Here is a 16359-nt window from a genome sequence, read left to right on the forward strand (position 1 = left end):
TCTTAACTTGTGACCAGTTGTCAACAAGTACAGAGCAGTATTTTACAGTATATTTTCTCAACTTTCAGATACGTGAACTGTACATCATTTTGAGGAGGATCTGCGTCCTGATTTAAGGATTTAACTTCCAAGCTTTCCTTTCAATGGTGGCTGGCAGCTGAAATAATTTATGAATTCCATGATCAAGATCCATGAAGGACTGACTAGCATACAAAAGGAAGCTGTGAAAAGTTACCGACTTGGAGAGGTAAAAGTTATTTTAACTCTAAAAATCTTCAACAGTTGTAATAAAGCTTATTCTTCATTTTGCATCATAAAGGTACACTGTACCTTTATTGGAATTTTCATTTGAGGTGTGTAATGGGGGGGGGCATGCATAGTCTAAATGCATTTACACTCATTTACACTACCTTTACTAGGTCATTTTAGAGTAACTCTTTAAAAAGGAAGAGTAGTTCTCCTTCTGGATTAGGGATTATAAATTCATTGCAAGACCAAATACTACCTGTTCCACATTTAGACTTCCAACTTTGAAGACATCAGTACTGAAACAGGCAGCCCTGCCCTTTAAGCAAACATTGGACAAAATGACATTATCTAAGTTATAACTCCAATAGGTGAAGGCAATCCTTATGGACCGAATGAGTATCACCTACCGTTCTCCTATGTAACACAGATAAATGAAACAATGCATGCTGGAAAACCATCTTGAATTTTACATGCAGAATTAAATGCTTTGACATGATTGCCACCATTGGGAATTATTTGGAAACTACAGCTCATTATTTAAGTAGAGCACGTTTAAAAAGGAACAGAACAAAACAGTAGTATTTTGTCAACGTACAATCCCACAACATAACAGCATTTTAAATACTTAAAGCAATTCTGGTTTCTTAGTCTCAAAAAGTACATTAAACCAGAGGAGTAATTTTGAAGAACTGAAGACCAGCACGACCCATACTACGAAGAATCAGCTGTGGCCCTGAAGCTGCAGTTCCCCAGACAAACTCAAACATATAAATGCTGGGGAGCTCTTTAGCACTGGGATAAAGGAGGAAATCTCACGCTGTTTCATCTGAGCATGCCTTCAAGCAGACTTAAGCTTTTCTGAGCTTTTACTCCAGGATGGCCCGTACGTTTCACAGCTATTACCAGCAGTGGTCTTCAAAACAGAAGAATGATAATGGACCTAATAACACACTTATGGAAAAGGAGTTTGTCACGCCTGAAACATCTTGGAGTACATTCCACCTAGTAGTTTAGTAGTCATGCTTTCATATACTAGAAAGTGAGTAACAGAAGATGGCATTTTTATCTATTTTTTTTTAATCTGTGGAAGACTGCTATACAAAAAATGCCTGGTATCACAGGTGTAAAAGGTGAAACTAGGGCTACGCCAAGAACTGTGGCAGAGCCTGGGAATTTCTTTTCTCACTAGCTCCTTTTGCAGAGGACAGAGCTTGAAGCCCCAAACTCTAATTTTTTGGAAGCAAGTCAGAAAAATAGTAAATTTACTTATGTATCAAGAATTTGAAGGCTGATCCATACTACATTACTTGCACACTAAAACTAAGTGTTATGACACATCAGAAACTAAAAGCTGATTAAGTCTACACTGCCATATACTTAATACAGAAGCAAAAAATGAAAAAGCAGGTGTGATCAGAACAGATACTTTTCCATTTCATTACATATAGGACTCAAGCACACGTATATAAGTGTTTAAAAACTGTGCTTTTATCTGATTTCAACACTGCAAATGCTTAGGAACAAAGAGTAGCTATTGACCTACCCAGCCTCTAGTACAGAGTAAATTCCACACTCCTTTTTGCCTGAGGCCAGAGTAAGACATTCCCACAACTATACAAAGATGTTTGTTTAGAAAAGGGGGAAAAAACGCCAGGTTAGCTGGTTGGACAGCTCTCCCATGAAAGATGCCCCCTTACACTTTTTCCCTGATTATCATCAAATAGTAAAAACAATGACAAGCTATTTGCATGCCCAGTTTATTTTAAAAGAGCCTAGAATCTCCACTTTTCCACACCACACAGCTTTGTCACACTAATGCTGATTCAACTGTAAGCCCTGAGTTCACAAGGACACTTTCTAGCTGTCACTAAGGCACAACCATGATGCAAATCGATCTTAAAGATCTCTCTTTAAAGGCTCAAGTTGCTGATGCAAGTCTCAATGAGATCCAGTATCTAATGCTCCAGCCAAGCTCTACATGAAGTCCCTCAGCAAGAAAAAAACATTGCCTGTGAAAGATGAGTCAAAATAACTTTTCAGTAGGCCTTAACTTAGGAAACATCTCCCTGATACTAGAAGAGTAACAATCCAAAGCAGACTAATAAGCATCTGAGAAAGACCTGCTTGAGCAGAAGGATAAGAAAAAGCTAAAACATTTAGCCAGACAAATACTCTGCATAGGGAAAGCTGATATTGCTGATACCTCAAGAGACAGCATGCATTCTAGGAATGGCCACCACCCAGCATTCATGACATGAAGCAGAGAAAGAACTGTTTCAGATAGAAAATGTTCAGATAAAACTATCAGCAGATCTAGTAGATAAATTTAACATTTCCTTTGACAGTACCAGGAGCTATCTTGGCCAGCCAGGAGCAAACCTAACACACAGGCCTGCAGCAGTTAGTGGACCAAGAACACACCAAACAGCTTTCAAGCACAAAGCTAGAAAAAACACTTTATTCATGGCACAAGACTATTGTTACGATTGTCACCTGCAAAAGACAATTCCAGACACAGAGCAGCAAAACCTTGCCAAGGCTTCCTGCAACTCTGTCCCATTGGCTCAACAGTCCCTTTCCCTCATCCACCACTCATACAGAATCACAGAATTTCTAGGTTGGAAGAGACCTCAAGATCATCGAGTCCAACCTCTAACCTAACATTAGCAGTCCCCACTAAACCATATCCCTAAGCTCTCCATCTAAACGTCTTTTAAAGACCTCCAGGGATGGTGACTCCACCACTTCCCTGGGCAGCCTGTTCCAATGTCTAACAACCCTTTCAGTAAAGAAGTTCTTCCTAAGATCCAACCTAAAACTCCCCTGGCGCAACTTAAGCCCATTCCCCCTCGTCCTGTCACCAGGCACCATACAGCTCCAGTATGAAGAACTGGTTAGGAATCTAGAATCCTAGAAACTGAAGAAAAGTTTCAGAAGTCTTAGTATACTGAAAGGCCACATCACAGCAGAATCTGACTTCCATTTAAAGTTCTATTAGAATTAAAGCCCTATTAAAATTAAATTTGGCCAGGGACATCAAAGGCCACAATAAAGGCTTCTATAGGTGCATCAGCAATACAAGGAAGACGAGGGAAATTGTGGGCCCTCTCCAGAAGGAAAGAGGAGACCTCATTACCTAGGATATGTAGAAGGCTGAGGTACTCAGTGATTTGTTTGCCTCAGTCTTCACCAGCAAAAGCTCTAGACACATAGTCCAGGCCCCAGAAGGCAAAGTTAGGGACTGGGAGGATGAAGGACCACCCCGTGTAGGAAGAGACCAGGTTCAAAACCACCTAAGGAACCTAAAGGTGCACAAGTCCACCGGACCTCATGAGATACATTCATGGGTCTAGAGGGAACTGTCAGATGAAGTTGCTAAGCCACTATCCATCACAGGTGAGAAGTTGTGGCAATCTGGTAAAGAACCCACTGACTCAAAAAGGAGAAACACAGCCCTCATTTTTTAAAAATGGAAACAAGGACGACCCTGGGAAATACAGATCAGTCAGTCTTACATCTGTGCCCGGCAAGATCATGTAGCAGATCCTCCTGGAAACTATGCTAAGGTGCACCAAAAATAAGGAGGTGATTGGTGACAGCCAACATGGCTTCTCTACGGGCAGATTGTGCTTGTCTGACTTGGTGGACTTCTATGACGAGGTCGTAGCATTAGTGGATAGGGGAAGAGCAGCTGACATCTACGTGGACTTGCATTTGACACTGTCCCACATGGTATCTTCATCTCTAAATTGAAGAGACATGGGTTTGGTAGATGGATCACTCAGTGGGTAAGGAATTGGCTGAATGGTCACACTCAAAGTCACAGTTAACAGCTCAATGTCCATGTAGAGATCAGTAATGAGTGGTGTTCCTCAGGGGTCAGTATTGAGAGCTGCACTGTTTAACATCTTTGTCAGCAACACAGACAGTTGGATCCTCATCATGTTTGACAGTGACACCAAGTTGTGTGGTGCGGTTGACATGCTGGAGGAAAGGGATGCCATCCAGAGGGACCTTAACAAGTTTGAGGTGGACCCGCGCAAACCTCATGAGGTTCAACAAGGTCAAGCACAAGGTTCTGTTCTTGAGCCAGGTGAACACCAAGCAAAAATAAAGGATGGAAAGAAAATGGATTAAGAGCAACCCCAAGGAGAAGGACCTGGGGGGTACTGGTTGACAAGAAGCTCAACAAGAGCTAGTAATGTGGCTTCTAACCCAGAAAGCCAATTGCATCCTGAGCTATGTCAATAGAAACACAGCCAGCAAGCTGAGGGAAGTGATTTTGCTGTGCTCTCATGAAACTCAACTTTGACTATTGCATTCAGCTCCGTGGCCCCCAGCAAAAGAAGGACATGGACCTATTAGAAAAAGTCCAAAGCAGGGCCACAAAGATGATCAGTGGGATGGAGCACCCCTCCTATGAAGAGGGGCTGAGGGAGTTGGAGTTGTTCGGCCTGGAGAAGAGAAGGCTGTGGGGAGACCTTGCAGCAGCCTGCTAGGACCTAAAGGGGGCCTACAAGAAAACTGGGTAAGGACTCTTAAGACAAAGAATATTGGTTTTAAACTAGAAAAGGGTAGATTTAAATTAGGTATTAGGTTGAACTAGATATTAGGAAAAATTTTTTCCCATAAGGGTGGTGAGGCCTTGGCACAGGCTGCCCAGAGAAGCTGTGGATGCCCCATCCCTGGAGGTGTTCAAGGCCAGGCTGGATGGGGCTTTGGGCAACCTGGTCTGGTGGGAGGTGTCCCTGCCCATGGCAGGGGTGTGGAACTGGGTGATCTTTAAGGCCCCTTCCAACCCAAACCATTCAGTGATTCCTCATCTCACGTGACATCTGCTCCCAAATATGGAGGCATATGGCTATGCTGCTGTTTAGAGATGCAGTCTGAGCACACATTTATACCTCAACCATATGACAAACTAGTATGTAAGCCAGTATCTGATCTACAGACACGTTATTACTGCAAGGATGAATTCATGTCACATCCAGATATTTATTTCCAGCATAATTTATGGCTATCAAACAGAATATCACTCTTCCATCTTATCCCAAATTCCTCCTGCTTCTCTTGCTTCTGATCTGCCCATCAAGTAGCCACAATGCAAACTGGATCAGCTTCTTGAGATGATAGAAATGCTGATGTATTTGCTTTCATTCAGACCAGGGTTCATCTGACTTACAGTGATCCTGCAGTCAGAAGGTACCTAACTCGAGGCAAAAGTCAGGAATATGTAGATTGAGAAGGAAGAAATTGAGTTCATAACAGGATATAGTCCATGTGTGTGTGTGTCTGTGTTATACCTTGTCTAGCCTATTTCCTACTAGGAAAACCTCTCCTTACAAGATTATTGGAATCAGATTGGTCTAAAAATGTTCTGTCTAAAAATCTTCTGATCCACTGACCTCTCCCTGAGGCATTCTAGTAAAATAATGTGTGAGGATGATTAGGGACAAAAAGACGTTAAGGTAATTCCTGTGGCTTTGAATCACTACCTTCAGGACTCAGCTGATTAGTGTTTCCATTCAGTGTAGAACCAAAACACAATGAGAAGGTCAGACAAATGATAGCTTTCATCTCCCAGGACACTTCAAATATTGTATTTGGAAGCATGAGTAGGACAACTGAGAGAGTAATTTGAATTCGCTGTTCTGAGGGTTATGTTAGTATAGAACAGACAAGAATAAGACCTATGCTGAAGGATATAAAGTCTGACTTTTTTTTGTCTTTTTTGAAATAGAGAATAATAGAAGCAGCAGTTGACTAAAAAGCCCTAAATTACCTTAGGCCTGTGCTCCTTTGAGTTGGACTGACCCTGAAAAAGGGCAGTAATGATCACTATGAAACATTTGAAAGCTACTGAGATGACCATCTCCAAAACAGGACTGCATACACGAGATGTACATAGAAGTTTTCCCTGGAAAGAGTTGATATGAATTGAAACCCACCAGGCAGTCCAAGAACAGTTCTTCACGATTAAGGGAAAGATAGCCCCAATTATGACAGCACTGAAAAAGTCAGCCTTTGCATTTAGTATCCTGCAAGTTCCTACCCTTTCAAGTGTTCATTTAGTATTTATTGATTCTTTTAGTAAAATGTCACATAGCTATCACTGCTCTTAAAGAAATTCCCCGGTTTACAGTTTAACCTGCCACTAACAAGCCTAGAAAAAGGAGAAAATAGATCATAATAAAGGGCTCCTGCAGGGCTAGGGCTTTAGGTCAGGCCACTGGAAAAAGTCTTTATACCAAGCCTGGACAACTCTGCCTAACAGGTAGAAGAAGGATCTGAAAAACACCTGGGTTGCCCAGACACATTCAGTTTAACTAAAAACTGAAACTGAACACGGAGTGCTGTTGAGTTTCTACAGCAAGCTTGGTACTGAACAGCACATCATCCACCTACAGGTCCCGGTGCTAGGGAAACTACTTGAAACCAGGACTTCATTGAGAGCTTCTCCTCTTATGGCACCATTCCTTCTGATAAAATAGCAAGTCATGCATGTGACAAGCTCTGAGACAGGTATCACAAGCACAGACAGCCCAAACTAGCAGAAAAACATGTCAGATGTACAGCACCTGCTGAAACACAGCTGCTGAGACTTCTCAAGTCTGAAACTGTGACAGAATTCAAACATTTCTCTAAATACAGGAAGTATACATGTTGATGACATCTGAGACTTGCATTAAATGCACTTACAAACATACTTTCTGATATCTAATATAAATACAGGCACCGCATAAGAGAACGACCACATCCTTTGAAGAACCATAGAGAAGTTAATGAAGACTAGGGCCCGAGACAAGCAAAACTTCAGATATCCCTAGGTTGTTCTACCTATACTTACATAACTATTTGTACAGAAGGTTAGGATTAAATATCACATGGTAGAGCAGATACATGAATGAAAAGGCATGTCAAACATGTTCTATTTGTTTTCTTTCTCCCTCTCCTTCATCAAAAAAAAAAAAAAAACACAAAGTTAGCAAAGGTGAAAGCTTGAGAGCTGAGAACACAATAAGCAGTACAGTGTTTCTAAGACATGAAACTGTGCTAAAAATGGCACATCTAGAAGTATTCTTTTAATGGTAGTTCTACCATTATGGCCAAACTGAATTGATTCTAACAGCTTACTACATGTCAAGCCTTTTAGAACAATTTATGGGAGCACGTATTAAAGAATAAGATAAGTTTCTAGTCTTGCCTAGTTTTATATATAAAACTTGGTTCACACCCATTTCTCCGCCATAGGATAAACAGAGAAATCATACCAAACGTTAAAACCAGCAGCCCTTCCTTTGAAATATTTTAGGCAGAGTGTTTGTAGAAAGACCAATTATCCTTTGGGTCCCTTTCACACCAGGAGAACCGCACGCTAGAATCATCCTGTTTTGTCATGCTGTCTTTATTTCAGGGCTGCACATGAAGGTATTTCACTCATAGCACTGGGCCAGCCTAAATTTCTGGGCAGACGTCAATACAGCTGCAGTTAAATATTAAATAGCAATATACCTTTTATTGATTAGACCCAAACAATTCCTAAATAATTACACAAACAAACAATATTCAAAAAGTGAACTAATTACCTCTCAGAATCTCTATTTGGATATGATCTTGCAAGTGGTGATACTGCATGGCTAAGAACAATGTAGGCATAATCAAAAACTTGTTTCACTTGCATGGCACCGTAAGAGCTTCTGCCAACGTCGTTTCCTGAAATAATGTAACAGTGATCAGATCATTTTAATAAATATCAGTAACCGAAAGTTATTAGCACTTAGAGCTCAGAAGCCTTAACAATACAACTTAACTCTATTTAAACTGGTCAGCCCCTTCTATTCATGTCAGGAACAACTAAGTTGTGCCAATCTCAATAAGGGAAACTAGCCTTAAGAATGATGCTCAACATCATGCATTCAATACAGCATTTGTAAAATGTACCAGAGCCTGAAAGACAGAAAAGGTAACTATAAAAAAAGCTTTAAGCTGATCTCTAACAGGGAACATACCAAGGTCAAAGCATGTCTCACTTACCAGTAGAGTTTTTGCAGACCAAATTCAGCTTAGAATTCCACTTGTGCAACCACCTTATCTTCATATGGCCAGGTATATTTATACCAACCCTACTTAAGCTTTCCAAAGCTACAGCTGAATAAAATACAGATTGCTTATCTCCACAGGATAAACCAGTTTCTCAAAATCTTTATCATCCAGGATTTCCAGAATTTTGTACAGTATTGTTTTTGATCAAGTTAGCGGTACTTTTTGACTGTCCCTCTTTAAACAGGGGTGACTTTTATAGCAGAATTCCTTCCAAACCTCCACCACTACTCGAGAAGAACTGCAGAAGTTATGATGATGCTAAAGCTGCTTTATCAGTGACATTGCACAGGCATCAGTTTTCTGTTTGATGCCTAGAAAGATCTTACCAGTACTAGCAAGAAATCATGTGGGATTTTTTTTGTAGATATATTTGGCACCAGACACCAAAGCTTCACTGTCACCACTCAATTTAAGGAACACTTAAAAACAACTTCCTCCAAATTGCATGTGCAAAACACAGATTAGATCTTGAGTGGGTAGAAAGCTGCTTACAGTAAAAGGTTCCCTCCTTCAGAATGATACTTGAAATGCTGTGAGAACACTGGAAATGGATGAACCGCTAAAAGTAGTTATTTTAAGCTTGCAAATCAAATCAGGGCCCACAAACAAGTTATAATGAAAAATCCTCTTTTAAAATTGATAGGTAAAGGATTGAGTCTATCCTTTGGAGACTGAATTTGACATTAGAGGAACCCTTCGCTCACTGAAATATTTTGTCCAGCAAGCCATTATAGATAAATATGCCAACATCTGCCACCCAGGGTGAAAAGCAGCCTTGGCTTTACTACTTGACAACACATATTAGCCCTTCAAGATTCTCCAACAATGACGCCACTTAAATCGGAAAGGGTAATCAATGAAAATAGATGTGGAATATAAAAGCATTTGGGGAAGACAGAATTTCTTCGATAACATATATTGTTAAGTAGAAGTTGATCAAGAAGAGACTTCATGTTTACTGAAGTAACTGAGTATCTCACTCTGAATGTCCTGTCACAGTATCCAGCAGCTGCTAGACTCAAAATTACAGAAGTCTCTTTAAATGGCATATTTACAACTGGACTCTATCCTGAAGTAGAAGCAGAAGCCAATGTAGGCCTTGGAAAGTGAATCTCTGAAGAACTACACTGTAGTTCAGTGTTTCACTGCAAAGTAGGCATCGGAGACTTCCCGAAGGATTTTGTCTAAAGACAGCTAAATAGAGACAAGGGAAGTTCAGTGGTCAAGAAACCAAAATATGAACGTGTTAATACAACTAGAAAAAACAGACGAATTCAGTACAAGTTTTCCAGGGAAAGAACCGTCCTGCAACAATACCACCTTCCACTTCCACACACAAAAGGTACATACAAAATAGAACTAAGTTGAAAAGCAATAAACAGAAACAATATTTACAAGTGGCTAAACACATGCAATTGCACCTACCACTCAATTTACATAACAGGAATTGAGAATGCACTGTCAAATTGCATTAGTGTAGTCTAACATAGTGCTAAGGCAACTACATTTGATGTGCATCATTAAAGGAGCTACACTAAAATGAAGACACTACTGCTACTTATTATTGCTTTTGCTCTTCTGCCAGCAAAAGAAATCAGAAACCATTCCTCATCCACTTACAGCAAACTCGGACAGTTTAGTTTAAACCACCAAGCTGTGTATGAATCTTGATTGAAGCAGATATGAGTAAAGGCAGGATAGCTCATGCCAAAGCATGCACAGGTTCTTGGATTGCCTCATTCTCCGCCTGTAATTAGTTCATTAAGAAGTCTGAATAAGAAGTTTTATTCAGTTATAGTCCGTAGGACTTCTGACTTGCACTGCAGCTTGAAAGCAGATATGGAAGCCAAAGCTACACAAGCTACTATGAACAGTACCAGTCAAGCCTGCATAGAAGGTGACCCTACTCAATCCAGAGAGCAACATATTAGAGAAGCCGGAAGATCATGCATTTAGCAGTTCTGAATTCTAAAAAATAAAATAAAAGAAGAAGATTCTTTAGGGAATAGGTTTTCTTTGAGAGATTGTTCTCATTAACACATCACCTTTACATACGTAGGCAGCCTTTCAACACAATCTAGACCGAACAATTAAAGCACATACTCAAATGCTTTCACTCTTAAAAAGCCAGCCTTCAACTCTGATATAAACATCAGAGGATATCAATGGTGTATAATTCCACATATAATTCAATCCTTTTTTTTTTTTTTTGTGTGTGAAGCACGGCTTCATCCCTGAAGGAGCAGGTCTGAGACTTCCATCAGTAGCTATCAGTATTATCACTATCAAGTGATAATTACCTTCCATTACCTGAAACAGTTTTAAGGACATAGTCTGGAAAATCAAAGGTAAGACCATGAGCTAGGACTGAAGCAAATTTGTTTGTGTTAAGCTCTTACCTACTATACACCTTTTTGCAACATTCATGAAGAGGTTGTTTCAGCTGCTAGCCTCAAGGTATTTGCATATTATTTTTTTTTCCTTTATATATGTATGCACTTTATACACACACGCATATATTCACAGGTTCTAATGACAAATAACAGATACTGAAAAGCTGTGATGAACGTCTTTGGGCACTCGCTAAGGCTAGAAAAGAATCCCAACTGTTGTTGCTATCCCAAAGCCAGTTACTTCCTGCATTTGTGGCCTATCAAAATGCAGAAGCAAGCAACATGAAGCATAATTAGTCCTGTAAACAGTCCCTTCAAGAAAACCATATAAAAATTAACATTTAGAACTTTACTATAGGCACTAGTAAATTCACCACCCTTCTCTTGAAGAGAACAGCAGAGGGGAAGCTCATAGTCAGACAATGACAGCTATACTTGTTGCTGCCAATCTGAACCAAGATCAAAATCACTTCTGTCATGAGCATCAAAAATGGGACTGAAGAACCTTGACGTTCCCTTCAGATAAAATCACAAACTAATAAGCTTCTCTAATAACTTGCTGAATAAATTCAAAGATTGTTTTAAAACCACAGATGAAAGATTTGAGCTACAACCAGAGTCCTGTATTCCAGGACAGGATATGGGTGGATCAATTCCATACATACGAGCCTCTTCTAGGATGATAGCACCTACTCTACTCCAACATGTGCCCATGAGCAGACTTCCTGAGTGCCTGACTCTGCAATTCTCCTAAAAGGATGCTTTTACTTTTTACACAAAGGATGACTGTTTCCAGAAACTGTAATAGTAGCAGTTAAAAGATGTTTACACAAACTCGTTTCCTTGGAGAAGAGGGAGATATTTTCATCTCATTGCCCTGCCCTAAGACACTCCTAACTTGAGATGAAGAGCCTTGAGGTATTTAAGAAGATCAGATAGAAACTATCGCTAAATTGCATCACAGGATAGATAATTCTGGCATCTCAAATCCAAGTTTCAACAGACTTCCCACTTCAAGCGTTGACTCTCAATGTCTTTCTTGGTGTCTCTTTGATCTTAAATCAAAGAAATTATAATCCTCTAGTGCCCAATAAAGTCTTGAGGCTCTCAAAGAAAACTCTGTAGCACCCAGGAGAATCTTTTCTGAGTTAAACCCACTACAACCAGAACTGATGTCTGTTCCTTCTAGATTTAGAACAGGATTTCCTAAGCAGGAAGAACCAAACTATGACATCTTTTATCTGTTAGCCAGACATCAGTTTACGCTAAATGAAAAACAATTCCGCAGACTTAAATGAATTAATCTCATTGAACTTTATCCCGGCACTCCCTACAGCTATACTACCTTTCACCACCCTACTGCACAACTTATGCCTACACCCATAAGAGGGCCTTTTAAACTGTTTAGATAATCTAAATAAATTGAAAGGGTTTTTTGCATCCCTGTATTTTGTCTGACTTCTGGATTAAGAAGTCACCTTGCAAGGTCTTCTTGTAGAGCTTAACCAGAACTTTACAGAAAGCTACAATCAAGCTGCAAAAGGACTCCCCAAAAAGATTAAGAACTAGTGCATGAAGTGTATAAACAGATTTTGGGGAAAACTCCACAGCAGCTTATGTTAACCTAGATCAAGGAACAGCTATGTCCTCCCTTTCTCAAGATATTTGTTCCTTTCTCCTTTTCAGTGGCAACAACAAACATCACAGAGTTAGCCACCGAGCAGATCTGAGCACAAACTAACCAAGCAAAGGTGATGACCTGTCAGCTGGGCAAGGACCTGAACCCTTGGGAAAGGGTTTTGTACTGAAACAAGCAGTTACAAGACTAAAATAAAATCTAGATGTTATCTACATTACCTTACACTCAATAGGTACTTTGAGACACTCTAAGAATAGGTAAATACACCTAAATCAAAAGGGGCTGTATTCATGAGATCCGATTCGAAGTGCCACCCCTACACGTTCTGTAAAGCTTTCCTCCTAGTTCCATCAGGCAAGTTCTGCAGCTCTATGGTAGCTACCAAAAAATATCTGACCACTGTGTCCCAAAGGGAACATTTATTTCAAGTCATCCACTTCAATCTGCCTTGCCAAAACACTTTCTCCTAGAAAAGCAACATTATCTCAGCTAAAACGTAGTTCTTACCAGCTCTTTGAGAGCACACAACTATGTATCTTCCTTACAAATCACAGTTCTCTTCCTTTAGTCTTCAGCCAGTAAGACAGGACAGAACTGGAAGTCCAGGTAAGGGTTTTGGTTCTAAAGCAACATAGTCATGCTGCCATCAAAACTGATTTTCAGGCAAGTGCACAGCTACTGCATGACAACTCAGTGTGATACAGATATTCTCCCAATATCACACTTATGCCTGGCCAAGTGCAAGAGTCATGATGGACACAAAATCAAAGCTACATACCCATCAGACGTAGCTAGAAACACGAGTATCTTAGCACACAGCCTGTTCTAGAGAAGCATGAATATTCAGTACACAAGTATTTAGGAAGGAGCCAAGCTTCAGCTCCTGATCCATGGTATTTGCTTTAAAAGTGCTATACATAAGCAGTCTACCCACAAAATGTGACAGTCTGGAGTTTGAGTGCCAATTACATCCCAAAAATACTAAAGCTGAAGTCCAAATTAACCAGAACTTGATTTTGTTAAAAAGCCATTCTGAAATTCCAGCCACTTAGGCTAGTCTCAGTAGAACGCAAACTGAGCACTACTAGTTGGCAATTTACAGGAACTTAACCAAAATTAATCTTTATTACTCTGAACATTCCTGAACCAAAAGCAAAATTTCAGGAAAAAAGTATTTTAAATTACTTTCAAATGTACATGCAACCAAACCTGACTTTCTCTGAAGGTCCCTGTGCAATGCAAAAGCCAGTTTTGCAAACCAGACTCTCCACACCAACATAATACTCCAGCCATTCCCTGGCTACACATTTATGGCCATGTGCCCATGTTTCTGTGCGGTCTCCAGTGTACTGCCCTGCAGGGTAGGTACTTCATCTACTGCATTTCATTTCCATGTGGTACAATATATCTGTAGCATAGTACCATAGACTGCAGCAGGAAAAGCTACACCTTCCTTTCTCATTCTTTTGTAGCAAAGAATGGGGAATTGTTCCTTCCAACAACTCCCCTTCCAGGATTTCCTGGACCTCTTTCCTTCATTACCCCTCAGCACTGCTAGAGAACCTTATTATAAGCCCAACACATTTCTGAATCTCCTATGCATTATTTATCTGCACTGTTTGTGTGCAATCCAGCTTACTCAGGCTAGCAATCTTTACAAAATTCAGTTCCTTATCCCTTGGCTCACCTCCACAGCTGTACCTCACCAGCAGGAAGTCTTTTCTCCAAGCAGATTTAACACATTTAACAGACTTCAGGAACTCTAAAATAAGTTTGAGAGTACGAGTTGAGCCAGAGCTCCAGAACAGAGCAAGAAGTGCAGTCTTACCAGGCAGCAGAGGATCTTCAATACATAGCATGGATGGTCTGTATCCATTAGTCATGACTTTCATGATTTCTTCTTTGGCAATATAGGCACCTCCATTTTTTATTCTAATACCAGTTTTCAAGTAGTTAAAATTCCTTCCGTAGAGTTCAAAGAATTCTATCAGAAGCATTCCAAGGTTTTCATCAGCTCTTCTGGCATCAATTCTTGGATGCAGCTGTGACAGAACAGTTACTAATTATTAAAAATGTATGCTTGTCAGACCATAGCAGTACAACAAAAAGCTCTCATTTAAACATCCAAGTATAATCTCTTTACCCCAGTCTGAATTAAGTCATGTACTTACACTACTTTCATGTAACCAAAAGGGGGCAGCACTTCAGCAGCATATAGAGGCCAAAAAATTCTTTCTTACCTCCTCCAACTTTTTATGGATTAGTAAATTCTTGTTTCTAAGCCAAAAGCAATAAAGCACTACATGCCACATTAAGGCTTAGTAACAGAGTAATAGCTGATTTTTTTTATTTTTTTTTTTTAAAGAAAAATCCACCAGGCTTAATGCTTTCAGAAGCGTAAGAAACATCTACCCCAACTGAACCGGGGTTCTTTCCTCAGTCTTCGTATTATATGTTGTATATAATCTGTAGTTGTATTTCATTTAATCACTAGCAGCAGTGATACACAGGTTTTTCCATTATCAGAGGTGTTGAGACATTAACATTGTACTTCATACTCCCACAAAGCTTACTGTAACAAAAATTGATTGGAAGTAGTAACAGCTCATTAATGATCTCAGGAGTAATTACCTCAAATACTTGCCCGTTTTAAGCATGTTAAAGCTTAACTAATGAACATAATTAGAAAACGACCATTTAATTTCTTAATTTTAACAAGCATCAAAATCAGCTACTATCCACGCTCAGTAGCAGTAGCCTAAGGAAGTAACAGACAAACTGTGTCCTACCAGATTTAGCATCAGTAATATCATTCAGCGTTAGGACTGGAATAGACATGGGAAAGCACCGTAACCCTCATGACATGACCTGTTATAGAAAGCAATGCACCACCTCTATGCTGTTAACAAGTCTCCTGCTGCTGTCTCAGTTCACACAGTGAACAGATCTTATGTTTGAGAGGTAGTCTATAGGAGCTGTCAATGATCATACACCTAGAATCATAGCAAAATAAGGCTGTGCATTGCTATGGCATTGTAAAGAAACAGCATTTTCCATAACAGGGCCTAGTGACAGAAACAGAAATATTTTAAAGAACATAAGCAAATAAGAAACAGACTTACCTGCAGGAAACTAATTGCCATTAAAATTAGGCTGTAAGAGCTAATTCCACCAGTAAAAACTTCATTCAAGTCCCTCTGAAGTAGGAACTGTTTTAATACTAAAATCAAATAAGGCAGCAACGAGTATTTCTGCAAAGCAAAGTAATTCTTATCAAAGATAATGTCAAAATTCCAAACCAAAATACTAAACAATCTCATCATAAGATTAATCTAATACAAAAATGTTGTTCAGTAGCATGCTATAAAACATTTCCTCAGGAAGAAAGAAAAAAAAAAAACAGGCTTTTTTTATTCTAGAAACTGAGACAAATGGTGAAACTCATACTTGATCAAGTAGCCTACACAAATTTAATTCCCTCATCTCCTCCCCAACAGGCAGACTGTTACATCTTCATTGAAAGCAAGTGTCATTCAGTCAATGCATTTCATCTACACACTGCTTTTACTGCAGAGCATAAAAGTAAACTTGGTTTAAAGTACTTAGGTGCAGAATTGTTCTTAGACATTGCTTAATACGGCAACATCCACAAGCAAGCACTATTAAAATTCAATGTAAGTAAAACTTGGGACAACCTTGCTTTAGAAGCACAGTTTAGTACCCATCTCCAGATGGAAATACAATTGCGCAAATCCTTTCAATACACACGTTTATGAACAAACACCTAGCATTCCACTATTAGTAAACTATGTAACCACATTCAGCTTCAGTGCTTACAGTTTCTAGTTCACAAAGCTCAAGCTTTTAAAAAATCTTAGTATCTTTCTACCAAGTAAGGCAACACTGAACAGATACCAGCAGAAAATCAATTAAAACATTCATGTTTAATTAGTATTATTAAAATAGTCTTCAACA

At 39.5% G+C, this 16359-nt stretch overlaps 1 protein-coding gene across 4 annotated transcripts in view; it reads right to left on the reverse strand.

Moving 5' to 3' along the window:
• Positions 1-16359, reverse strand: part of TENT4A (terminal nucleotidyltransferase 4A) — a 60013-nt gene that overhangs the window by 25111 nt on the left and 18543 nt on the right. For all 4 annotated transcript variants that reach the window (XM_068671033.1, XM_068671035.1, XM_068671032.1 and 1 more), the window contains exons 6-8: positions 15507-15635; positions 14213-14426; positions 7836-7962 (exon numbers count right to left, since the gene is read on the reverse strand). In XM_068671033.1, coding sequence (XP_068527134.1) covers positions 7836-7962; positions 14213-14426; positions 15507-15635 — 470 coding nt within the window. The remainder of the gene's footprint in view (positions 1-7835; positions 7963-14212; positions 14427-15506; positions 15636-16359) is intronic.

Source organism: Anas acuta, chromosome 2 (assembly GCF_963932015.1).
Source record: "Anas acuta chromosome 2, bAnaAcu1.1, whole genome shotgun sequence".
NCBI lineage: Eukaryota > Metazoa > Chordata > Aves > Anseriformes > Anatidae > Anas > Anas acuta.